The sequence below is a fragment of the Acomys russatus genome, chromosome 2, assembly GCF_903995435.1.
Source record: "Acomys russatus chromosome 2, mAcoRus1.1, whole genome shotgun sequence".
Taxonomy (NCBI): domain Eukaryota; kingdom Metazoa; phylum Chordata; class Mammalia; order Rodentia; family Muridae; genus Acomys; species Acomys russatus.
Genome location: NC_067138.1, coordinates 29,804,814 through 29,830,278, shown reverse-complemented (window position 1 = coordinate 29,830,278; position 25,465 = coordinate 29,804,814). Strand labels below are relative to the sequence as shown.

Here is a 25,465-nt window from a genome sequence, read left to right as displayed (position 1 = left end):
AAGCATCAAGCACACAGTACTCCTGTCATGGGGGAGGCTCAGGTAGGTTCGTTTTACAATGCCTTTCTTCTTCCTTTGAACAATCAGAGTGATAGGAATCCACAGTCACTGTGACTCTATTTCAAACACAAGAGAGGCAGATGTGCTTCAAACTGCAGTCTGATCTTCCCTAATTTCCAGAACTACCCTTGGCCACCTCGTCCAGGCCCCGGCCCACAATTATGGGACCGCCCCAGGGAGGGGCCTGTTTGGATATTCCCCGCCTCCCATCCCCATCCCCGCCCGCCCCCTCGTAACCCGGATATACACTCTTGCTACCCTTTCACCTCTCGGCCATTGGCCTATGCGGAAGGCCGAGTAGCTGGCTGCTGGCTGCACGGCAGGCGCGTGGGGCGCTGGGTGCTGGGCAGCAGCGGCGGCGGCGGCGGCTTTCCTGGAGCAGTGATGGCGCGCGCGGGCGCGGGGAAGCGGACGCCGTTGTAGCTGACTCAGCGGCGGGCCTGAGACGGCCCTAGCTCCGGACTCGCACCATGGCCCCCATGGGCATCCGCCTGTCCCCCCTGGGGGTGGCCGTGTTCTTCGTGCTGGGGCTCGGGGTGCTCTACCACCTCTATTCGGGCTTCCTGGCCGGCCGCTTCAGCCTCTTCGGCCTGGGCGGCGAGCCGGCGGGCGGGGAAGCTGAGTCGGCAGTGGACGGCGGCTCGGTGGACCTGCGCGAGATGCTGGCAGTGGCGGTGCTGGCGGCCAAGCGCGGCGGCGACGAGGTGAGGCGAGTCCGCGAGAGCAATGTCCTCCACGAGAAGTCCAAGGGGAAGACGCGCGAGGGCGCCGAGGATAAGATGACCAGCGGCGACGTGCTGTCCAACCGCAAGATGTTTTACCTGCTGAAGACGGCCTTCCCCAATGTGCAGGTAGGTGCGGGCTGGGGAGCGCGTTCGGGGCTGCTGAGCAGGGCTTGGAGACACCGAGGTAACGTGTCCCAGGGTCATGCACACAGGACCTGGGGGAGCTTACAGCTTTCCCACTCGGGGCCACGCTCCTCCTCCTCTCCCTGTTTGTGGAGGGCGTGTGTGTGTCCGCGCTGGGGAGAGCTGGGTGAGCTTTGATGCCTGCTGAAGAGGTAAGAGGCTACTTTCTAAGTGAAGGAGCTAAAACCCAAAGGGCCTTTGTGTTCTACGGTTTTATGCCTTGAGGTGGTCATGGCTGTTAAATCCATGTTTTCTAACAGACAAGCCGGCCAACTGGAAGGCCAAGGCCTGTGGAAATCTTTAGTGTGCAGAGAGAGCATCGGGAGGGAGGGGATGTGATGTGCTCGTTTACTGCAGAAGCTGTAGTTGTAGGAAGACCCAGGTTATAAGTACTGTGTAGTTTGGGCTGCCTTTCAAGGACACATTTGGAGATATGCTTTCTTGCAATTTCACTTCTGTGTATCCTCGCACTGGAGAATCATATTTAGGTCAGAGAGAATTAACATTACCTTCTCTGTGGTAGATTTCTTGGATAGGAGGTGACATTTTCTTAATCTTGACTTTATTTTTTCGTGGAATTAATCGCATCAGTATGGCTGCTTTTTCGTGTGTGTGTGTGTGTGTGTGTGTGTGTGTGTGTGTGTGTGTGTGTTTGCGTGGGCACTTCTTGCAGGCTCTTTAAGTAGGCCAGGCAGACCTGAAACTAGGTTCTTGAGTGCTGAGTGCTGGGATTACAGGTCTCTGCAACAACCTCTGACTTTAAAATGGCCCTTTCCCACCTTACTATATTTCTGGGGGAAGGGCTCAGCATAGTGTAACAGAATCTAAAATGTATCACCGAACATTGTGTAGGTTTTTGCCTTCTAGAAGGAAAAGTTGCTTCCAGCAGTTTCATTGTTTAGATAAACATTGGATTTCAACTATTAACTTGCTTAATACCAGATATAATTGACATTACTGCATTTGTTTTTTCAAATGTGTTCCCAGACATAACACTGAATAGTTACATGTTTTTCTTGTACCTTACCCTTTTATGTCTTACCAAGGCAAATGACACATACCATTGTTTGTCGTTTGCATCTAGATGTGAGGTATACTTGTGAAATACCTTTGCCTTCTCAAAGTACATGTACTTCCCTAAAAGTTAATGGAAGAAATGGGAGTTTGAAGGAGGTTGATATGATATTTATGTAGTCTGTAATGAATACATATAACATATTATAACTACCATTTCAGATACTGGTCACACAGGACTTTATTTGACTTCCATAGTAATTTTTTAAAGTATATTTTATTTGTGCCCATTTTGCAAATCAGTGACCGGGTTCATGACATTCCACAGCTTATGTGAGCTCCTCTTAAAGAAAAACAGAACAAAAAAATTATTAATGTAGTGACAATGAAGGAAGCAAGCACAGCTGCTTTATCTAAAGTAAAGTCAGCTGCATCATAAGTTTTGAAGTGTGTGTGTGTGTGTACATGTAAGTGCTCAACTTTTCACATATTACCAAACAAAAACGATAGCTGCCAAAGTTAACACTTGACATCTTATTGAAACAACACTAAGCTTTTGGATTTCAGATGTTGACTCAGTGCCTTAATAGAAACTAACTTCTTGTGGCTGAATCTGTCTGCCTCAGTGTTCAGGTGGCACTAAGAGTTTAGTTTTGTTGTTGGGCTTTTTATTTGTTTGTTTTGTTGTATTTGTTTTTAAGATCTGAGACAGTAGTGGGTGTCTAATTGTTACAAAGTTGTGTTGAAGACGCAAATGGTAAGAAAGGGTCTTTTACAAATGAAAATAGAACAGAACAGGTATGGGGGCCATTTAACAAAAATTTTTATTAATTTATTCTTGTTACATCTCAATAGTTATCCCATCCCTTGTGTCCTCCCATTCCTCCCTCCCTCCCATTTTCCCCTTATTCCCCTCCCCTATGACTGTTCCTGAGGGGGACTTCCTCCCCCTGTATATGCTCATAGAGTATCAAGTCTCTTCTTGGTAACCTGCTATCCTTCCTCTGAGTGCCACCAGGTCTCCCTCTCCAGGGGACATGGTCAAATGTGAGGCACCAGAGTATGTGAGAAAGTCATATCCCACTCTCCACTCAACTGTGGAGAATGTTCTGACCATTGGCTAGATCTGGGTAGGGGTTTAAAGTTTACCGCCTGGTGCCATAGTTTGAGCAGGACCCCTGGGCCCAAATCTGCCTATCATAATGTTCTACTTGTAGGTTTCTAGGACCCTCTGGATCCTTCTACTTTGCTATTCTCCCAGGCCTCTCTCATCTAGAGTCCCAGTAGGATGTCCTCCCCTCTGTCCCACTTTCCTGATATGTGAAGACATTCATGGGACATGCCCCTTGGGCTAGTATGCAGATATAAGTGAGTATATACCATTTGAGTCTTTCTGCTTCTGGGTTAACTCACTCACTATGAACATTACTAGCTCAATCTGTTTATCCACAAATTTCGGGAATTCCTTGTTTTTAATAGCTGAGTAGTATTCCATAGGGTATATGTACCACAGTTTCTTTATCCATTCTCATTTTTATTTATACATTTTGAAAGTAGCCATTCTCCAGAGAACCACCCGATGGCTCTTTGGGAGGCTGAGAAGTCACACAGTCTCCAGTCTACACAATGGAGGCCTGTGGAAGCTGCTGGTGTGGTTCAGCTAAAACTCAAACACATAAGAACTACAGACCTCATGGTTAAGGCTTAGTCAGAGAAGGAATAGTCCTGTCTCAGCTCCAGCAATAGTGCTGAAGGGACACATTTCCTTTTTCCTTTCTGTTTTGTTTATTCAGGTTTTTACAGGGTAGAGTAAGATCCTGAAGAACTACTTTACTGCCTCTCCTCTTTCAAATGCTAAATGTATCACAAAACACTCAAGTCACACAGAAATAATGTTTAGTCAAAAATCTGGTTACCCTATCATCCATTATAGTGCATACACAAAATTGTGTGTGATGCTATGTCTAAAACCATATTAATTACATAATGGTTTATGGATAAATATATTAGATGGTTGAGTCTTCTAAGGGCTAAAATCTCCTTCAACCCCAAATTAACTGAACTATCATAACTAACAGCATCAATTGTGTTTGGGGCCCTGAGCTTTCATACTACTGATAAAGAATAGTTTGTTTCCCCTTTCTGGAGCCCAAGTTACAAGGCTAGCCTGAATACCTGTATATGTGTATATATGTGTTATATATACATGTATGTATGTACAGTGTTCTAAACTTAACCTTTATATTTAATATATATGACTGCTGATCCCTCATTATTTGCAGAAATTATCATTTTAAAAGTTATAGATCATCTCTACTATCTGTAGCTGCCTCATATATATCTCAAGAATCTGGGCACCCTATTACCCATTATAGTGTGTGACATGTATCTAAAACTGTATTAATTCTTCGTTAAGATTTTTGTATCTTCAGATTTCCATCTTCCACTTTACTGTGTTATTTCCTATGCCTCCTATATTACTCCTATCTCCCAAGCCAATGACAGTTTTTTCCTGCATTGCTCTTCCATGTTGAGGTCTAGAGGAAGAGAATTAAACTAAATTGAGTCATACATGTAAGAATTTATTCTGCCTCTTAAACTGCTTAGAATATAAGATATGAAAGAGGAAATACATTCATTGGGAAAGACTGAGTAGGCAGTTCTATAGTAATACTGTCCAGGGTAACTTCTTCACAGTGTGACTCTGACCCAGTGTGTGGTGTTAATATATGGTTTTGCCATATCAACATGGCAGAGAAAGAGGAAAACTGATCTTCTTTTTGTCAGCCAAGAAGTAAGATGTGTCACATTTTTGTCCACATTTCATTGGCTAGAATATCTAATGTGTTTCTTACTGCAAGGAAGACGGGAACTGTGAACTTTCATATGCCCAGGAAGGAAATGACAACTGTTTTCTGTGAGCACTAGACAGACTTACATAGAAGACCAGCTAGTCAAAAGAAATCTCTGCTTAATAATACTTAAGGCTAGTAAACAACTATGTCAGGTAAGTAGTTACCAAGAATGGGTGGAAATTGCAAGACTAGGCATAGCCTATGGTCAGTTTGCAATTTTCTGGTTTCTAAAAACTTTTTATATCATCCTCTCAAATTATAGGTTTTCCATTCCTATCATAAATGACTTCTTTGAGAGTAGCCAGACTGGGGTAAGGAGGGGTAGTAATTGGTGAGAACTGATGTCTCTAGGAAGTCATAGGCTTTTTGTGGTTTTGCTATACTTAGTTCCTGGTTTAAATCCATGGACATGCATCATCAATCAGGGAGGCTTTATCCTACAGTTCATGAGAGCAAACCCAGACCCACAGCCAAACACCCCACAGAAGAGGGGAGGAAAGGATTGTAGGAGTTGGGGGGGGGGTGAAGGACACCACAAGAACACAGCCCACAAAATCAACTGACCAGGGTTCATAGGGACTCACAGATACAGAAGCAACAGTCAGGGAGCCTATATGTCTCTGAGCTAAATCTCTGCATTATATGTTAGAGTTGTGGGACTCCTAACAGTGGCGGTCTCTGACTGGTCTGCTCTTGTGACCCTTCACCTCATACCGCATTGCTTTTCCTAGTCTTACAGCATCTTGGAAGGCCTGTTCTTTTCTGAAGGGAACTAGAGGAGCAGTGGATCTGGGATGGGCGGGGTGGGAACTGGAAGAAGTGGAGAAAGGGGAAACTGGTCGGTCGGGACGTAATGTATGAGAGAAGAATAAATTTAAAAAATGAAAAGAAGACGGGAAGCTGTGTAGCGGTAGTGATTTTTGTGTGTTTTATTCATTACTTAGAGTACAACAAATTGTTTGAATAAGTGAGTGAATATAATATAGAACATAAGAAAATCTAAAGGCTATTACAGGAATCAAGTGAGGGAATAGTCATAGTAGCTTAACCAAGTACTTTCTTGATAGACATGGTGACTTAAATTTGGGAGGTAGAATCTTCAAGACTCAAGGACAACTATGTCAGTGACAGTGGAAGGAAACAGCCTTAGGTAGCCTGAGGGTTTTCTTCAGAGACCTCTACTCAGGTAGAGCTGGGATCCTTCAGAAAAAAATCTTTAGAAGGAGTCAGTATGAAGCAAAGGAAATTAAATATTTATTGCTAATATACCAAAATGCAATTGATGATTTTTCTTCATTTTTTTGAGTTGTCTCATTGCTTGTTTGTCAACTGCATATCTTGGTTTGTTCTTCCATTCTAACTGTTGTATCTTCCCCACACTGTTCCCTCTTATAAGAGAATGCAGCAACTTTGTGTTGCACCCAGCTATGGCTTCCATTATTCTAGTGCCTTTCACCCCTGCCATGATTGCCTCCCAAGCGCCTGCTCTGCTCCCTTTTAGGTCTTAAGTCAAATACCACCTTTCAGGTTTCTCTGGCTCACCTGGTTTTTGTTTATTTATAGATAACTTTACTATAGCATAGTCTATATATCATAAAATTTGTCCAATTCAGGTATATAATTCAGTCATTTTGGTAGGTTTGCTAATTTGTGGAACTGTCACCATTGCTCAGTTCCATAATGTTTTCTTTGTCCTTATAATAGTCCTTTTATTTTTCTCCCTGCCCCAGGCAGCTACCAGCCTATCTCTCTTTATCTTTGTGGACCAAAACTCAATAAACTCTTAGGCTACTGTGGTTCCTAAAGCCTTCCTTCTTTCACAAAGCCCCAGGGATACCCTGTCTCCTGCCCAGCATGGGGGCTGGGGATCCATAGACAGAGCTTCCTGCTTCTGCATCAAACACTTTACTAACTGAGCCATCTCTTCAGCCCCATTAGCTTAACCTTTAAAGGGCAGATCCTAATTTCTTTAAATAAGCAAAATTCTAAAACATTCTTTGAGTAGTACAAATGACAGAGTATATAAAATAGGCATTAACAGGCCCACTATTTTTATAATTTTTATTCTCTGAATATTTCATATATGTATACAGTATATCTCAATTATATCCTCTCTTCACTACCCCAGTCCAACTCCTTCCATCACATTCCTCTTCTAACTTTCTGTTCTTTTATAATTATTTATTTAAACCTAATAAGTTAAAAACAGTACTGTCCATATGCACATGGGCTCATCTACTGGGGCATAGACATTGGCCACTCTACTGTAGAAAAGATAGTTGTCCTTACCCACTACCCCAGGAGCCATCAACTACCATTAGCTTCTCAGCCTGGAGGGGGGCTTCTGGGTGCCCCTCTCCTCTCCATGCTGGATTTTTAACTGGCTTGCTCTTGTGTCAATAGCCAGTGCTGCAACAGCAAGTCACATGTAGAGGACAGCGTTTCACTGCATCCTGTCCGTCTCCAGGTCTTGCATTCTTTTTACCCCCTCTGTCTAGATGTTCCTGGAGCCTTGGTGGGGACAGGGCTGCTACGTGACAGAGTCTCATCTATAGCTGAGCACTCACTGTCATTTTTTCTCTGTGGTTTGAACAATAATGTGTCCCTGAATTAACCACTATCTCCTGCACTCAATAAAAAGCCTCTCCATGACAGCCAAGGCTACACAGAGAAACCCTGTCTTGAAAAACAAAAACAAAAACAAACAAACGCCTCTCTGACCAAGGTTAGAGCATCATAAATCTAAACAAATAAAAATATTTAGGGTTTAGTGAGATGTTTCAGTGGTTAAGAATGATCAATCCTATTGCAAAGGACCCAGATTCAGGTCCCAGCATCCACATGCCTACTTATAACTCTCTAACTCAAGTTCCAGGAAATTGAATTCCCTCTTCTAGCCTCAATGGGCACACATGTGGTACAGACTATACATGGAGATTCCCACAAAAACATAAATATTTAAAAGATAATTTGATAACACAATTTTCAAAGATAACAGTGAGCCCTCTTAGTGGCCTACAGGCTCCCTATCAGTAGGCTTTGACCGTGATCATAGTAATAAGCTCACTATTTAAAGCAGTCATTCTCCGTAGAACAGATGGAGGTCTATTATTTGCTTACATCTGGAGACATTTTTGGTTTTCAGAACTTGAGGGATACACCTAAGGCCGTATAGCCATCTAGCCAGGGCTGCTGGAAAACAGCCTGCAGTGTACAGGGTGCATAGCTTCACAACACAGCTATTCAGTCAGGGTAATCAGGGGTGCCAAGGTAGAAAATGTCTATGTAAACGCATCTTAACAGAACTCTTATTATACACAGCACTGCATGTATCCAAATATATGACAGTTTATGGGAAGTACTAGCTCTAAAAGTGTGTTTGCTGAAGGCTGGAGAGGAGGCTCAGCAGTTAGGAGTACTTGCTGTTCTTAGAGAGGATCCAGGCTTGGTTCCCAGCATCCCCTTGGCAACTCACAAACCACCTACCTATACATCCACTTCAAGGAGGCTCTATACTTTCTTCTGGCCTCTAGGGCACCAGGCACATGTGGTAGCACAGACATACAGGCAAAAATACATGAATTAAAAATACATTTGTCTGTATTCTCTCCTCACTCCACAGTTTTATGTATTTATTGTAAATCAGATTTATTTTTAATTTTATTCTTCGTTTTGTTTACTTTTTGTTTATTTACTTTACATCCTAGTTGTAGCCCCATCCTTCCTCCTCCCAATCCCACCCTCCCTCCTTCTCCTCCTTTCCCCCTCCCCTATTTCTCAGAATAGGGGAGCGCCCCCTTCCCATCTGCCCCAACTCATCAAGTCACACCAGGACTGAGGGTGTCCTCTTCCCCTGTGGCCTGGCAAGGCAGTCCTGCCAGGGGAAGTGATTCAAAAGCTGGCAACAGAGTCCCATGTCAGAGACAGCCCCTGCTCTCATTATTACAGGACCCACACGAAGCCTGTGCTGCGTATCAGCTACATCTGTGTTGGAGGCCTACGTCCAGTCCATGCATGGATCGTGATCAGTGCTTCAGTCTCAGCAAGCCCTCTGGGTCCCGGTTTGTTGCCACTGTTGGTATTCTAGTGGAGCTTCTGTCACCTCCAGGTCCTTCCCCCTCCCCCCCTCCCCCCCCCCCCCCCACTTTTCCACAGGAATCCCTCTGTATCCCTCAGTTTTTGGCTGTGAGTCTCAGCATCTGTTTCAAAGCACTGCTGGGTGGAGCCTCTCAGAGGACAACTCTGCTAGGCTCCTGTCTACAAGCATAGCAGAGTATCATTAATAGTGTCAGGGGTTGCCTCCCTCCCATGGATTGGGTCTGGCAATGGTTGGACATTCTCTCAATCTATGCTCTCTCTGCTCTGCCTTTATCCCTGCGGATCTTGTAGGCAGGGTAAACTGGGTCGAAAGTGAGTTAGTATTCCCTCCCTCTACTAGGAGTCTTATCTAGTTGGGGCAAGTCACTTTCTTACCCTCTGATGCATCTTTGATATATAGTTAAAAGATAATTAGGTGCTTTTATTTTTGTCCTTTTTGATTTCTTATTTCAACTTTCTTTTATATATTTGTAATATACTAACTTATTTATTTAGTAATCTTCAGGATTTCTTTCTCTCTTTGCTTAAAGGTATATTTTACACCACCAGTTTCCTCAGCCATTTTAATCCCTTAGCACTCAAGTTCTCTGCTTTTAAGGTCCATCCTGTGTATACTTACATTGCTAATGTTCTATTTGCTTCTAAGTGTAGTTGCTGTGTCTGATATTCTAGAATATATCTATTTTCATACTTTTGGGTTTTTTTTTTAGCTTTATTTTTAAAAAGATGAGTCTCATAAATTAGCCTAAGGTGGCCTGAGACACAGCCCACATCCCATCAGCTTCTCTAGCATGGGGCTGTAGACTTGGGCCCCAGCTTCAGACCCTCAGGACTTTGACTCTTCATTTAGCCTTGAATAACTCACTTTGATAAATATATTGGAACCTTGTCTTTCCTTGAAGACTCTGTCTTCATTAACCAAAACAATAAACTTGAATTTAGATTAGAAAGTATTTGAAGATAAGATGTCACTGAAATGTTTTTAAAAATGCTTTTTAAAAAATTATTTAACTTGCGGATGGAGAGATGGCTCAGTGGTTTAGAGTACCGCCTGCTCTTCCAGAGGTCCTGAGTTCAATTCCCAGCAACCACATGGTGGCTCACGACCATCTGTAGTGTGATCTGATACCCTCTTCTGCAGATAAAAACACTCATATACAACAAATAATAAATAAATAAATCTTTAAAAAATTATTTAACTCCTTAAAGTATTTTAAGGCTTTCATTAATAAGAATTTATGTGAGTTCTCTGAGATGCATTTTTGAGATTTTAGTTAAGAATAGTCATTTTCTTCTTCATAACTACCAACTGTTTCACTGCAGATAAATACTGAGGAACATGTGGATGCGTCTGACAAAGAGGTCATTGTATGGAATCATAAGATCCCTGAGGACATCCTAAAGGAAATAGCTGCTCCTAAGGAGGTTCCAGCAGAAAGTGTGACTGTCTGGATTGATCCACTTGATGCTACACAGGAGTACACAGGTGAGGCTCAAATGTTAGATTGTCATTTTATATGAGAGAATGCAGAACAAGGCAGACAGCATATACAAGGTTTGTGTATGTGCTTCCACACCTAAGACCTTTTCCAGTTAGATTTTACAAACCCAGTTAGATTTCCGGACAAGCAGGCTAGATTATTAAAGCATTATAGGGACAATTCTCACTCTTGTTTCGCAGACAATAGCCTATTTCGCTAATAACATTAGCCTATTCAGCGTCAGAAGCTCACTAGACACTTAGCAGTGGCTCCAGCATGCTGTCAGACACCCAGTACTAAGAAAAAGTACTAGCCAGAATATAATATTTACTTTGGATATTGGGAATTCAAGTTTTATTATGTACACATTTGGTTTGACTTAGGAATTCAAAGTTGTAGATTTTATAGAACCAGAAAGAGAAAAGTAGCAAAACAAGATTATTGCCACCAACCCCCGCAAAGCACAGTCCTGCTCTTCTTGCGCAGCTCAGGCTTCGTCTCTGTGGTCCTACCTCACACTTACACGAGGTATCTAATTCCTGCTTTCCCCTTCCCGGGTATATGTTAAAGTTAGTTAATTTGTCCCACTATATGGCAAGACCCCATAATATGGGAGTTTCTACTTTTTCACCTTGGCATCCTATATACTGAATTTGAACTGTAATACATATTCAATAGAGTGTTACTATTGAGAAGAAAGAGAAGACACAAGATATATACTTAATATCTAAAATTACAAAACTGTTTGAGTAAAAGTAGATTCACAGAATATTGAGCTTATTTGAAACAATCTGTAAGGAACTGCTCCGAATACATAATAACTTACGAGCGTATCTCTTTGTACAGGACTATTTAAACTTCTCACTTGATTTTTAAATTTGATTATAAAATTAAAAATTAATTTATATCTAAAGATGGATAATTGTTATCTGCACTGTACAGATTGGGAAACTAAGCTTAGTCGACATGAATTTGCCCAAAGAGATGGATGCACTGAAATGACGGACTGGGTGAATAACCCACACAGCTAAGTCTTGTGACTACTGAGCAGCAGCTCCCGTCCTTCTCCTGGGGCGGCTTAGCTTTTGACGGGGGTTTCACACGTCTGAATTCTAAGGAGGGAAACATCCTATTGTGTACTAAAATTAAACACGTTAACAGCCGTGCCTTTGTGTTGTCTCCTAGAGGATCTTCGAAAGTACGTCACCACCATGGTGTGTGTAGCTGTGAATGGCAAGCCTGTGCTCGGAGTTATTCATAAGCCATTTTCTGAATATACAGGTATGAAATATGTGAGCACCTCTAAGAGGCAGTGGTACTGAACTGTTTGTCTGTAGTAACCAACCATTATTCTGGGTTATACAAATTGACGTCTGCCCCCCCCCCCCTTTACACTACTTCGCTGACTACCATGAGGATTTTATGGTTGATGCTGATAGTGTGTGACAAAACACAGCTTCCTAAAAACTCTGTTGGGACGCTACTAGGTAGAGACATTCGCCAGCAAGCTGTCTTGTGGTTCCGTCAGGGTGTTGTTGTGGAGTTGAGGCCTAGCACTCTTATACTGGATTCTGAAGTAAAGCTGTATAGTTGTTCTCGCCAAGTCTGTGGTGTTATACAGAGCTCAATGTGTGGTAGAGAGGAGTGACACTTAGACATCAAGGATGGGAGAGTAGCCTTAGAGCCCTTGCTTCTCCATTCTTCATACATTCATATGTGTTAGTTTCCTACAAAATACAGTAGATCAGGTCAGTGCTGGCTACGTTGTGAGAAGGCATGGGTGACTCTATCAAGGGACTTCTTGTTTAGTTAGCCTGTGGACTTTGCTGGTAGCCCTGCTGATGTCAGTAGATGCAGGGAAGGTATTATACTGCATTTACTCAGCAAGGCTGCCTTGGGGTCTTCCGGTCTTGTAAGGTATGAGTAGTAGTCTCATGCTCACCATGACACCACAAGTTATTACTGTTGTGAAGGAGAAGTAGTCAGTGTAAATATTACTGCTGTCTACAAGGATTATCATGCCTTTAATTGTTTAATTCCCATCAACTTATAGGACAAACATTGTGACCCTTGGCACCACCACTCTCTAAGGTGACAAGCTCTTAATTGTCTCAATGTCCACAATGCCAGTATTGAAAACAGTCCCAATGACTAAGTATTGTGGGTAATATAGTGCTGTCCTCAAATTTGTATATCAGTTTCTTAAGGGTGTAATAATTTTAAAAAATGCATGTATGAAATACTGAAAGAATGAATAAGAATATATTAAAAATAAAAAGTTAAGATTATCTTCAGCTATCTATGAATTTGAAAGCCATCCTGAGCTATGTAAGACCCTTCCTCAAGCAAACACAAACAAAAAATTTCTGGACTAGTGATCCCTAGGCGGTAAAAGTAGAAACAAAAGGGCAGGAATGAGAATCTTCACTTTTCATCTATGTAGATCCTTCTAGATTTGTTAGTTTCATTTTATTTTAAACAGCTTAAAATATTTTTTAATTAAAAAAAATTTTTTTAAAAGAAAGTGTAGACAGTCTTTAACAATAGTCTGTAAGCTGGAAGACTAGAGCCAAGATGCTGGCAGAGGTATGCTGTCTCTGAACCATAGAAGAGACTATTCTGTGGTTTTCTTTGTTTTTGGAAGTTTACAAGTATCCCTCTGTGCTCCTTGATCTGTGAACCATCTCTCCAGTCTGTCTCCATCATCACATGGCCTTTGGTCCTGTGTGTCTTTTCATTTTGTTTAAGGACACTGGCCATATGGTTGAAAGTGTAACTGTACAACTTCTCACTGATTGTTTCATGGACCCCATTTTCAGAAAATTCCAGATTACTTTCCTTCCTTGTGCCTTTTGAGGGGTGAGACATAATTTGTTCTATATTCTTTTCTAGTCCAGGAAGCTAAGTGTCCAGAGGAGATTATAGAGTAGCTATTACTGAAGCCCGGGAGCACACAAGTGGCCTAAGGCAGTATGGAGAGGGCAGAGATTGCAATAGAGCCTGGAATCAGTTCAGACTTGCCAGCAGTCTGCAAAAAGCAGGACACTGGCTCTTCCTCAGGGCCTCTAGCAGCCTGTTGATGCCAGAGCTTTAGTTTCAGACGGTTGCATTCAGAACTGTGGAAAAGTAGTGTTCTTTTATTGTAAGAAATGGTTTGTACTTACCTAGAATAAAGAAGCTGTATTAGGTTTCTATTGCCATGATTAAAAAGACATGACTAAAAGCAACTTGGAGAGGAAACGGTTTATTTCACTCTCTCGAAGTATAGTTCTTTTTCATCAAGGGAAGATGGCAGCAAATAGAGCCAGGAACTGCAGCAGAGGAGAATGCTGCTTACTGGTTGCCTTCCATGCCTTGGTCAGCCTGCCTTCTTTTACTTCCTGGAACCATTTGCTCAGGGGTGCCACTGCCCACAGTTTTGGGCTCTCCCACATCGAACAGAATGTGCCTGGGAGACTTGCAAATCTGGGGGTTATTTTCTTTATGAGATTTCCTCTTCCAGGATGATCCTAGCTTGTGTTAAATTGATAAGAAAGAAAAACAACAACAAACAGTAACCAGTAAGATGACAGAAGTCTTATTTTAGGAACAACTTGCTTCCCAAAGGATGTTTGTACATCAGCAATAAAGAGTCCTTTTGTTTTGTGAGCAGCTGACATACTCTGCTGTTAACTTCTCTTGGAGAAAGAAGTAGAAACATTGTTCTCCAGGTTAAGATAGCAGTTGACAGACCAAAAAAGGATTTCAGCTACGTCTGGCTTGACGAACCTTAGATCTGGGCTGCTTTATTGTAAGATTACTTAGAAGTTGTGGTTACTCAAAAACCAGCTGTCAGGTGACAACCTCACAGAGACTGTCATGGCATCCTATTGGTTAACCTAGCCTCTACATATTCTATTACCACCCAAGAGCAAGTGCTCCTGGGGACTGATGGGAAGTAATGGCTGGTGGGACTCCCAGATGGAAGTCCTATTGCCTTCCCCTTCTAGCAGGGACTCTTCAAGTAAAGTATACCTAGCCATCACTGTCTTATATTTCATATTTTGTTACCATAACTTTGGGTTAAAAATACTTCTGCTCCACCAGGGGAATGGGTGCACATGTTATGCCCAGAGGATAAAACCGTATTGTAACACTTACCCATTATACAGAAGCAAAGGTGCATGCCAGTCAGAAAACAGCCTGAAGAATCAAAACTTACAAAATTATATATGTGTTGCCATCCATTCCTAGGTGGAAGGTTTGGTTGCTCAGCATTTTTCAGTATCAGTATTTTCAGTATTAGTATTTAGTATTGACGAGCACCAGGGTAAAGCGTGTTTCTCAGAGGTTAGCTGTACTTGACTACAGTAGAACTCCTGATGGGAATTATTGTGGGTGGCCACTGGAATAGAGTTAATCAGAATTCTTGCTACTTGTTTGTAATTAATTCATTGATCTTGAAGTTCTTAGAAACACATTTTATTCATTGTATTTTAATGAAAGACTGTGTAAATGTACCTAGTGGAAACTTGTGTCAGAATTCTATGTAGCAAACTATTGGGCTCTTATTTTCTACTTTATTTGTGTTTTGAATCTGTTTTGGGTTTTCTGTTTGTTTAACAGGATTTACTGTGTAGTTGGGGCTGATTCTGAATGCAGGCTCCTAACTCTTTATCATGTGTAGAAAGCAAGGCCCAGGGAATGGGAATCAGCTTGCCTGATCAGCATCAATTCCCATGTGGCCTATTAGCTTACTGTGGCTCTACAGTTTTCTTGTTTTGTTCTTTTTCTGTTTGTTTGTTGGAGTAAGAAGCTTTGGGAACCTGTACCTCATGTAATAAGATGAAACCAAGATTTAATGAATAGGGCCTCAAGTTGTTTTTGCCTAGTAGAGAGACTAGCTGGGACACACCATGCATTTATCTTCTTTCCCCTTCTTCCTATACAGACAGAATTACTGTAAAGAAGAGAGCCTATCTGGAGCTTTCAAACAAACCATTTTTAAAGAACGGAATGGTTTCAAGCTCTTTCCTTAGCCTTTACATGCTTGTTTATTTTTAAAAATGAGTCACTATAATTCCCATTGTATGTTCCTTTCAGAGTTATTGTGGGGCTATATAAGTATATATCAATATACTTTATAAAGTGGGAAAAAAAACTCAAAAAACCAAAAACCGGCATTAGGTTTTTGCATCACTGAAACACACCTAGTTTTTGGCCTTACTTGCTGAGCCACAATAGCCAGATTTACATTCCGTGTAGCTAAATGCAGCCCTGACTACTGCAGACTGAGAAGCAGGAGCCATTGTCCTTTTGCCTTAGGTCCCATGTACCAGGTATTAGGAGATTGCAGGTAGGGGCTGCTGCCTGGTCCCAACTAGGCTCTTCTGTATCTATCATAACATAAACACCTCTGTAGCTGCTCCTTCTCTTTCATCTAAATCTAATTTAAATATGTGTATTCAAGCTGGAGAGATGGCTTTCTAGTTAGGAGCACTTGCTTGCTCTTCTTGCAGAGGGCCCAGTCAGTTCCCAGTGCCCTTATTAGGTGACACCTAACCACCTGAAAGTCCTGCTCCAGAGAACCTGCACCCCGGTCTGGCCTCCTGGCACCTGTGCGCATGTGTACAGACATGCTCATAATTTAAAACTTTAAAAATGTTTGTACAAGTAAGTGCTACAAATTAATGTATTGCATATTTACCATCAAGTGCCTTTTTAAAAACTGAATTAGTAACTGCTAGTCTCCTATACAATACTGACCCCTAGAGCTAGAGTATTGGAAGTTCATTTTTTAGTAAAACAGAACAGGTAGCAAACCTTAATTAGAAAAGAATTTAGAGAATTTGAAGACTTTTTTCTCCACCTTTTGAAACTTTTTTTTGGTAAATATTACAAACTCAAAATTATGATAAGTACTCATGAACTTTTTTCTCCAGTGTACTTTAAAAGTTACAAGTATTGTATCATCCCCATTCCTGAAGTGGACTCATAGCTACTTACTTAAAACAAGATCTTATCAAGTGTATTTCTTAGGGTGGATTTCTTCCAGCTGCTACATTGTTGCCCTGTGTTCTTATGATAGGTAACAACCTCTTCCACCTGTTACGGTGTTGCACTCTGTTCTTGTAGGGGAACAGCTCCTAGCACTTCTTAGCCCCTTGTCCTTCCTGGCTTTGGAGGCCAGGCCACTTCTCCCATAGGACACCAGTCTTCTCAGAGTGGTGACAGCCACTGGCTGCTCCTGCTTAGGGGGCTTTATCTCCTATGGGGTTGGGGGGCTTCGTATTAGGCACTTGCTTTAGTTTTTTTTTTTTTTTTTTTTTCTTTTTTCTTTTGTCCTGTTTGGCCTTGTTCCTAGAAGGTTATGGCTCTAGTTGGCTTTCCAAATGACAGAGATGGCTTCTTCCTGTTACCCCCCTGGGGTCCATTTCTTTTCTAAGCCTTTTCCTTGAAGTGTTTTATTGACTAATTTCAGGTCAAGAAAGAACCTTGGCTCCTATTAGCTGAGTTTTTCCATCAAAGAGAATGCTCCAATCTCTTAGCACTTCTGTGAAGCCCCCATTATCATAAACATGCTGAAATTGTAGCAGGCAGTTTCTACTATTTCCTGCCTTCTCAATTATTTCAATTTGTTCCTGTCTTCTGTTTCCTACTTAATCTGTAGTATAGATAAAAGGGCTTTATATTTACTTTTCCTGTGGTTGTATAGCTTTAGAAGGAGGCAGCCATCATCTGTGGTGATTCAGAGATCCAGACTTTCCTGTTTTCCCCTGTTGTCAGGAATAAACTACAGTCATTGCTAAGCATGGCACTCCATAGTGAATGGATGTCAGAATAGCAGTCCAGCTGGTTTACTTCTGATTAAATTTGCTTTCTTGCATCATTTGCACCATAGCGAGGAAGACTTAAACCCAAATATATATTTCAAGCTGTCTCTAGAAGCCCCCCCCTTTCAAAGCGGCTTTCACCACCACCCCTACCTTCCTCCATACTTTCTTTCTGTCTGTCTTTGATTCATTCTTTTTGAGATAGGATCTCATACTATAGTGCTAGAGTGGCTTTGGAATTCATTATGTATCCCACAGTGGCCTTGAAGTCATAGTAACTCTCCTGCTTCAGCCTCTCAAATGCTGGGATTATAGATGTGACCCACCATACACTTGGCTCTTTATTTTTATGTTCTGTTTTACTTTGCTTTCTGTTTGATAAACACCATGACCAGAACTAATGTAGGAAGGAAAAGGTTGATTTCATATTGGAAATTATAGTCCATTATCAAGGACAACCAAGGAAGGAGCTTGAAGTATAATCTACAGAGGAGTTCTGTTTCCTGGCTTGCTCCCAGGCTCCCACATTCACTTCCTTTCTTAAACTTTTATTTATGTATCTAAATGTGTCTTTGTGCCACTCACACACATACGAGTATAGGAGTAAGGGTTCACACAAGGCTAGAAAAGAGGATCAGATCCTTTGGGTGGAGTTACAGGCAGTGGTGGGATACTTGACATGGATGCTGTGAACAGAACTCAGGTCCTGGGAGAGCAGCAAGTCCTCTTAAATGCTGAGCCATCTATCTCGTCAGCCACTCAGCTACCTTTCTTATACAGCCCAGGCCCATGAGCCTAGTGCTGGTACTGTCCATAGGCTGGACCCTCCTACATTAAGTATCAGACAAGAAAATGCCCTATAGGTGTACCCATGAGCCAGTTTCATAGAAGCAGTTCTTCAGTTAACTTTCCGATTTCACAAGTATGTCAAGACATGCTCCTTGATAAGATAGACTATAAACCTAACTCACTTCTCTAACTATTTTGTGTCTTCAAAGCCACTTGGAATGAGTAATATTACAAATAAATGAAACTGTGAATGTATTAGAAGTAGGGATAGCAGAAAATTTTGAAACTTGAATTATCTGAACAGTGTGTTCTCGTAACAGATTATCCTCCATAAATCTAACCTTGATGTTGACCTCAGTGTGCGAGATATTTCTTAAGTGTTGTACAGGTGTGAAATTTTTGAAGGGAGGGAAGAAAATGGGATAGGTATACCTAGAAATTGAGTTACAAGATTTAACTCAACAGTAGAGGCTCATCTGGTAATGGGGAGAGTACCAGAATTCTTATACCAAATATTTGATAGCCATTCTAATTGTGAAGGACAGAGAACACTTAGAAGCTTTGTTGCAATACATGCCTGTTATAAAAAAATAAAGTTACTTTTGTACACACAAAAAGGAAATGCTTTGATGAAAATGGTTAAATCTGTAGAAAATTACTTTTTCAGTTGCATAGTTCAGAAGATTGTAATCTGTTGTCGAGTTGTAAAGCTTCAATGCTGTTAATGGCCATCTTATTTGCTTTTCAGCTTGGGCAATGGTAGACGGTGGTTCAAATGTGAAAGCCCGTTCTTCCTACAATGAGAAGACCCCAAAGATCATGGTATCTCGCTCACATGCAGGGATGGTCAAACAGGTTGCTCTTCAGACATTTGGAAACCAGACTTCAATCATCCCAGCTGGTGGTGCTGGTATGTTCCTTCTGCTTCTCCCCATCTTGTGGTTCCATAGTTTGTTCCCAGCATAGACAAGGATTTCTCAGGAGACCAAACTGTCCCATGCATGGGCACAAAATAAGGAGGCAATGTACTTTAAGACAGGCTCAGACTCCTATGAGTGGAATTGGGTTACCGTTACCTATATCAGAAATCAAGTCTTAGGATGCCTCTCCCTAAATTACCACAAAAGCATTTTGCCACCAGTGTACACCAGCAGGGTTGCTTTTTATATGACTTGATTTCAGAATAACTGTCCTGTGTGTTTATGGTGAACCTGTCAGGAAGAATTGAGCTGTGGCAAAAAGCTGTCAGGTATCATCCTAAGGATTGCTAGAATGGTGAATCCCTGGACCGCTGAACTCTTCAGCTGGTATATCTGGGATGAGCAAGAAAGTCTTGTTGTAGTCACCCAGTTTACCATGTATCCTCTGTTCTTTTACTACTTGATATAAATCAGAACCTACCGGAGTTCTAAACAGGGAGAGTAGTACATATTCAGATATTGGGAGCCTCATGTAGTTTTTGGCATATTATTTGATTAAACCACCTACTAAAGTATTTAATAATTACTATGAGATGTCTACAAGAGCAGAACATCATCTAGATTTGGCTTGAAGGGGCCATTTGATGAGTGATTATCATGTCAGAAAAAAAATTTAAATTCAGATACATAAATCAAAACCTGAAACATTTGTGTTGTAATCTCTTCAGCAGTGCTAAGGTAGAAGTAGTTGCACAATAGGCGGGAGGGCTCAGAAGAACTACATTCTGGATGTAGTATAACCCTTTCCTCATCATCACCACGGTCCTTGTCTTCCTTTTATTCTTCCTCTTCTTCCTGCTTCTCCTCCTTATATGCAGATGCTGCCTCATTAATTAAGTGGGGTAGTACTCTTTTAAAATAAGTGAGACTAGCTTAATTGCTAAATTTATTTTGACTGTACTCTTGTTATATAGAGCTTAATATTGGGTTTGTTACTTGTAACGTGATTATGTTGGGAGATAATTTTAGATTTCGGCAAAAGCAGTGTGGAACACTCATGAAGACCTCATCCTGTTACCTTTAACTGTGTACTTGAGAAGTTTACACTTTGTATTAAGTCATTTGAGTAATGACATAAATTCTCTTTGTCTTTTAGGTTATAAAGTTTTAGCACTCTTGGATGTCCCTGATATGAGTCAAGAAAAAGCAGATCTATATATTCATGTGACGTACATCAAAAAGTGGGATATATGTGCTGGCAATGCTATCTTAAAAGCCCTTGGGGGGCATATGACCACTCTGAGTGGTGAAGAGATCAGTTATACTGGGTCTGATGGCATTGAAGGGGGACTCCTTGCTAGCATCAAAATGAACCACCAAGCTCTTGTAAGAAAACTTCCAGATATAGAAAAGTCAGGACATTAGCATTCCTGAGCACAGGGTGCAACTCTTCCAGATGTGAATTGTTCGGCCTGAACTGTTGGAAGCTTTGGCGGACTGGTGGAGAAGGTGCATGGTTAAGGCCGTCCTAGACCTTTGGAAGTACTTATGAAGCATCAGAGACTTACTTTCCCTTAATAGGATGCAAAATCAGGGAAATTAGGTTGCTTCATTTCTCAAGTATTGTCTTTATTTTTGAGACTATTTTCATACAGTTGTCATACACAAGGCGCATATATATATATATGTGTGTGTATATATATTTGTGAATTAAAATCTAGAGTTGAGTCTACACTGTTACGAGTCACCATTTTCACTCAACAAATGATGATTCTGCACTGTTGATACGTACAGATTGGGTTTGAGGAAGGCTTTGTTTTGTGTAAATTTGAGGTTGTGTCTTATTTACAATAAAGTCATTAGTAATTTTTACTCCTCAGATGGAAAGCACAAGAAGTCTCATTCATTAATATACAAGTCCATATAAACAGAACAAGCTCTGCTCATCCACGATTTCTATGGATTTAGTAGGAAAGGCTTAGATTATTGTCTTTGAAATTTTACTAACAGATTCACCAGCTGGTAGAAAATATAGACAAATGATGGACTCCATTAGAATTAGAATGTTCTGTGAATGTGTGTTTTGTTTTGATAAGGAAAGTGTATTTATGGTTTCAACATTTCTGGGATGTTGCTGTTGATTTTCTTTTTGCCATAAAAGGTGCCATTGTTCGCCCTTTCTCTACTGACCAGGGTTTAGTTTTTACTTGTAAAGTGGTTTTAGATTTCAATATTAGCACCATGATTTGCTATATTTCCTCTTTAGAGATGAATTGCAATGTAAGACACTATAAGAATAAATGATTCTGTAATAATTGAAAATTACTTGACATATGGATTGACTTGTTTTAGTAATTTTGTTTTAGTAAAAATGTTAAACCTTGCCAGGTTTATCTGTAGACGTTCTTTTATTATCAAGAATGGACATGGTTCTTTTTTAGCTATTAATAGACTTACTTAACATAACTAAATTTTCAAAGGAATGACCTTTGACACAATTCTATAGTTTCCTCATTGATAAATTTTTTTTCACTTATTTGGCAGAGTGTGGTTAGAAAAAGATACAGTGGCATTTGTCATGTTGCTGTAACTTAAGAACATGCTTTCTGAGCTGTTTTTGTTGTATTGCTGTAACTAAGTTTGTTTTCGGGACTGTATTCATTGTGTGAGTGATTTTTTTCTTAGTGTGATCGAGAAGATTGATGTAAATAATCAATCGTGGTTTTTCATGTGGCTTTGATGCCCTTAAAACTTTAGTGAGGAATTTCTCGTATGTCCTTTTCTTAAAAATGTAAGCCTAAAGAAATTTTCTATTTATTTTCCTATTTGAGAGGTAAAGCTGAACAAAGAATGGACATTCTAGCCTGATAGACTGCAGGGGCCCAAAGCCCATTACTCCTTAGCAGTGGGCTGAACCACAAGTTCTTTCTCCCACACTTAGCAGCTGGTAACAAGTACACTAGATTGGCCTTTATGCAGTGAAAATTCTAAGTAGTTAGAAACTTGGTGTTTATTTAATAGGACTTGTGAGTTTTTAAAGCAATTTCAGACATCTAATCTTAATCACTAGATAATATGACAAGAGAAAGGAAATCTTGCTTTCTCTGGAGTGATCGCAGAAGCAGATACTGTCACCAGAGTCTTGTGATAGGAGCATTTGTGGCCATTGTAATATTTCAATGCAGGAAATAGAATTTAATTGGATGTTTTAATGTGCAAACTTTATCATTTAGTAGAAGCAAAATTAGTTCATACTAACAAGTATTGCTTTTTTTGTGTTCATTAATATACGTATAACTAAGGATATGAAGAATGCTGTGTGATGATGGCTGAGAGATGAAAGTATTTTTGTAATTTGTTCATGTTGTCTAGTTACTAATGATTTTATGTACATTTATAGACAGTTCTTTTTTTTTTTTTTTTAAGTTTTGTCTGAGAACCAATATAGATTAGAAAGAAAATGGTATTTATTCACATGAGGTATTATTGGGCCAGAACGTACTACCTATGGAGTATTGTGATATCTCTCAGAATTAACGTTAAATTGTTTTATTTCCAAAACATACAAAATTAGCAAGTTTATATTTAGAAACTCACCTGTTTTCCCCTTAGTAGAAGCAGAGACATCCACAGTCTCATTGGTAACCTCAGCTGTTTGCTCCTCAGCCACCCATCAGTCCCTTAGCTGTCCCTGCCCCTTTCTCCTTTTCAGATCTTCCTTAGCAAGGATGCCACCTTGCCCCTGCTTAATGCAGAATTCTTCTGTTAGCTCACCCTCTTCATGTTGGCCATTGTACAGGTAGAGCTGAGACTGTTGTTCACAGTGTTCACAGTGAAAGTGATCAATCCTGAAAGAGACTTAGTTAACCATTATTTTTAAAGCTTCATGAAAAGTAAAGATTACCTTGGAAACCAAAAACTTTTCATGCTGTTATGTAAGCCCACTTGAGGAAACCTGCTTTTTCTGTTGGTTTTTGTTCTTACATCACCCACCTCCACTTCAGTCATATTCTACCTCCACTACAAGCAGTCATATCCTTCATGATTTTTCTCCTTTCTCCAATTTTATGTTTTTGTTGTTGTTGTTGTTGTTGTTTTAACTGAAACACTCAAATGAGGTACTAATGACATATAAAGAACTGACAAGAGCATCTAGATTTATGTTTCTGTGACAGTTGTGGGGATTCTTCATTTCCTGGGGCTCCTTTGGACTGTCCCACAGACTAGGTCAGAGGAAACAGCGAGGGCCAAGCTTAGGAAGAGATGGAAGATGCAGAAGCTTGGGAGAGAAATGAGTGAGGATGAGAGCCTAGCATTTGCCCTTGTTCCTGCCCTTCCCTGCTCTTAGATGCTGAGTTCAATGTGATGGTACTCTGGCTGTGAAGAGGCAAGTGTGGCGGCTTACCAAGCATCTTAGCTTTCTTAGTAATAGTTGGAGGTGGCTGTCCTGGGATAACTGGAAGGTTAAAGCAGGAACTGTTAGGATTATTCTGGCAACAATTACCTATGGTGGCTGTGGAGATCATTGCTGTGTAGAGATAGTAGTAGTTCTTCATTTGGGGTCTGGATTAAGATGTGACTGCTTTTAAATTGTGTGTAAAAAATAATTAAAAAACTATCTCTGGGTTTTTTCCTTAAGAAAAAAAAAGTTGTGCCTTAAATAGGGCATTGTATGTTAATAAGACAAAACATTTTTTTTAAGTAAGTGGGGAAGATAACTCTTTCCTATTAAATTTTAAGTTCTTTTAATGTTTTTTATATCAGAGTTGGGTGAAAGTCATTAACATTAAATAAAACTGATGAGTTATTTTTACATAATGTAGCATTTATAGTTGAAGTACATTTTTCTAAGAACTGGATCATGGTGTATATAAGTCTGAAATGATGATTCATCATTTGGTTTTTAATTAAATGTAAGACCAGAATAGATTGCGTTTTACAAATTTTACTTTTAAATAAATTATTTCAGACAACTTGATATTTCTTTAGTCTTCTGGAGTAATTCTGGCTGAAAAATAGCTGTGGGTGGTAACATTTCGGTGGTCTATTGTTGTGACATAACAGTTCTTGATGAGGAAAGGATCCCAATCTTGATCAGCCACAGTGTTGACAGCTGCTTCACAGTAGTGAAATTCAGCAATGGCATGGTCCTGTGAGGTGCTCATATGTGTAAATTGCTCTTTTTTATCTTAGCAAAACCTGGCAGATATATATATATATATATGTATTCTGACAATGTTACAGGGTTTTTGTTTATTATTTTTTGAGTTGGGCGGTAAATTAATTTAATGAAAGAAATGAGATGTTTGCCTTTGAGATAATAGGAGACAAACTCTGAAGTTAAGGATAATGAATAATACTAAAACAACTGATTATATATTATGTTTGTGGTCATTCCCTAAAGTATTATATAATGTTTGTTCGTAAAGTGCAAAAGCAGGGGTGTGATATCTTGTCAATATACTTAATTAAAATTATTTTAAGGTGTACAACAAATGGTACACTTGTCATTCTGGAGAAACTTGTTCTCCATATTTTTTTTTCAAGCTAGGAAAGAGATACTTACCCTGAAAACAATCTCATGTTCCCAAATATGGCCTTCAGCCTTCATTACGTGTAGTGATTTGGAGAGGGACTCTTCCTGGCCTGTACTAGCAGTGGCAAGAACTAGCCTTTGTAGTCTAACAGGGTGTAGTGATGGACTGTCCATTGCTAGGACTTGTTCATATTGACAGTACTGCCTTGAGCAGCTTATCCCTGTGTCACCAGAACTGTGTCCTTTTCCTGATCTTTTAAATGTTATTTTGATCTTCCTGTTAATCCATTACTTAAAATGGGTCAACAGTGAGAGAAATTAAAATATTTTTACCTTTGAATAATTCTTTCTTTTCATATATATGGCCATGGAGGAAATAGCCGTTTCCTTTTATAGAGATGCCACATTTTTTTAGCAGGCTCAGACCTGCCAACCCACTCCACCAGTTGCAGTGGAGCCCAGTGTCCAGTGAGCATCATCTAGAAGAAATGTCTCCATCCATGGCCTTAGAAGAGTGCTTTATACCTCACCACACCACTTTTATAAATACTGTTAGTGCTCTTGACAAGGAGATGGAGTGTGTCTGATTTGTGTGTTTGTGTTTTTGCCATATCCCCAATACCTAGTGTCTTGCACAAATTAGGTGTTGAATTGGAATAAAGGGTCCCTACTAGTATTAGCATGCTTTATGTCTCAGTAGTATAAACTAGTTGTTTCCTTTGCTGATATTTGTGCCACCCTACACACACTAAGTTGTTTTTTGTTTTGTTTTTTAAGTTTTGCCTTTCCTCTAGTTACTACCCCATGGTCAATTAACTGTATAAAATGTGATTGCTTCCAGTGACATAATTATCCCAAACCCTGCCCTTGAATATACTTTGACAAGTTAAATTTGGATTCTTCAAATAAATTGGTCATGTCTGAAAAAGTTAGTATGTTGTGTGTTTCTCTGCTATCATTTTACCTCTACTTTTTAAAAATGTATAGTTCTG

At 40.3% G+C, this 25,465-nt stretch overlaps 1 protein-coding gene across 1 annotated transcript; it reads left to right on the top strand.

The window, feature by feature from the left end:
- Window positions 1-425: 425 nt before the first annotated feature.
- Bpnt2 (3'(2'), 5'-bisphosphate nucleotidase 2) lies at window positions 426-21,534 on the top strand. The gene is made up of 5 exons (XM_051159846.1): window positions 426-911; window positions 10,259-10,421; window positions 11,602-11,697; window positions 18,766-18,927; window positions 20,094-21,534. Exons 1-5 carry the CDS (start codon window positions 531-533, stop codon window positions 20,360-20,362), a joined length of 1,071 nt encoding a protein of 356 aa, XP_051015803.1. The 5' UTR covers window positions 426-530; the 3' UTR covers window positions 20,363-21,534.
- Window positions 21,535-25,465: the final 3,931 nt, after the last annotated feature.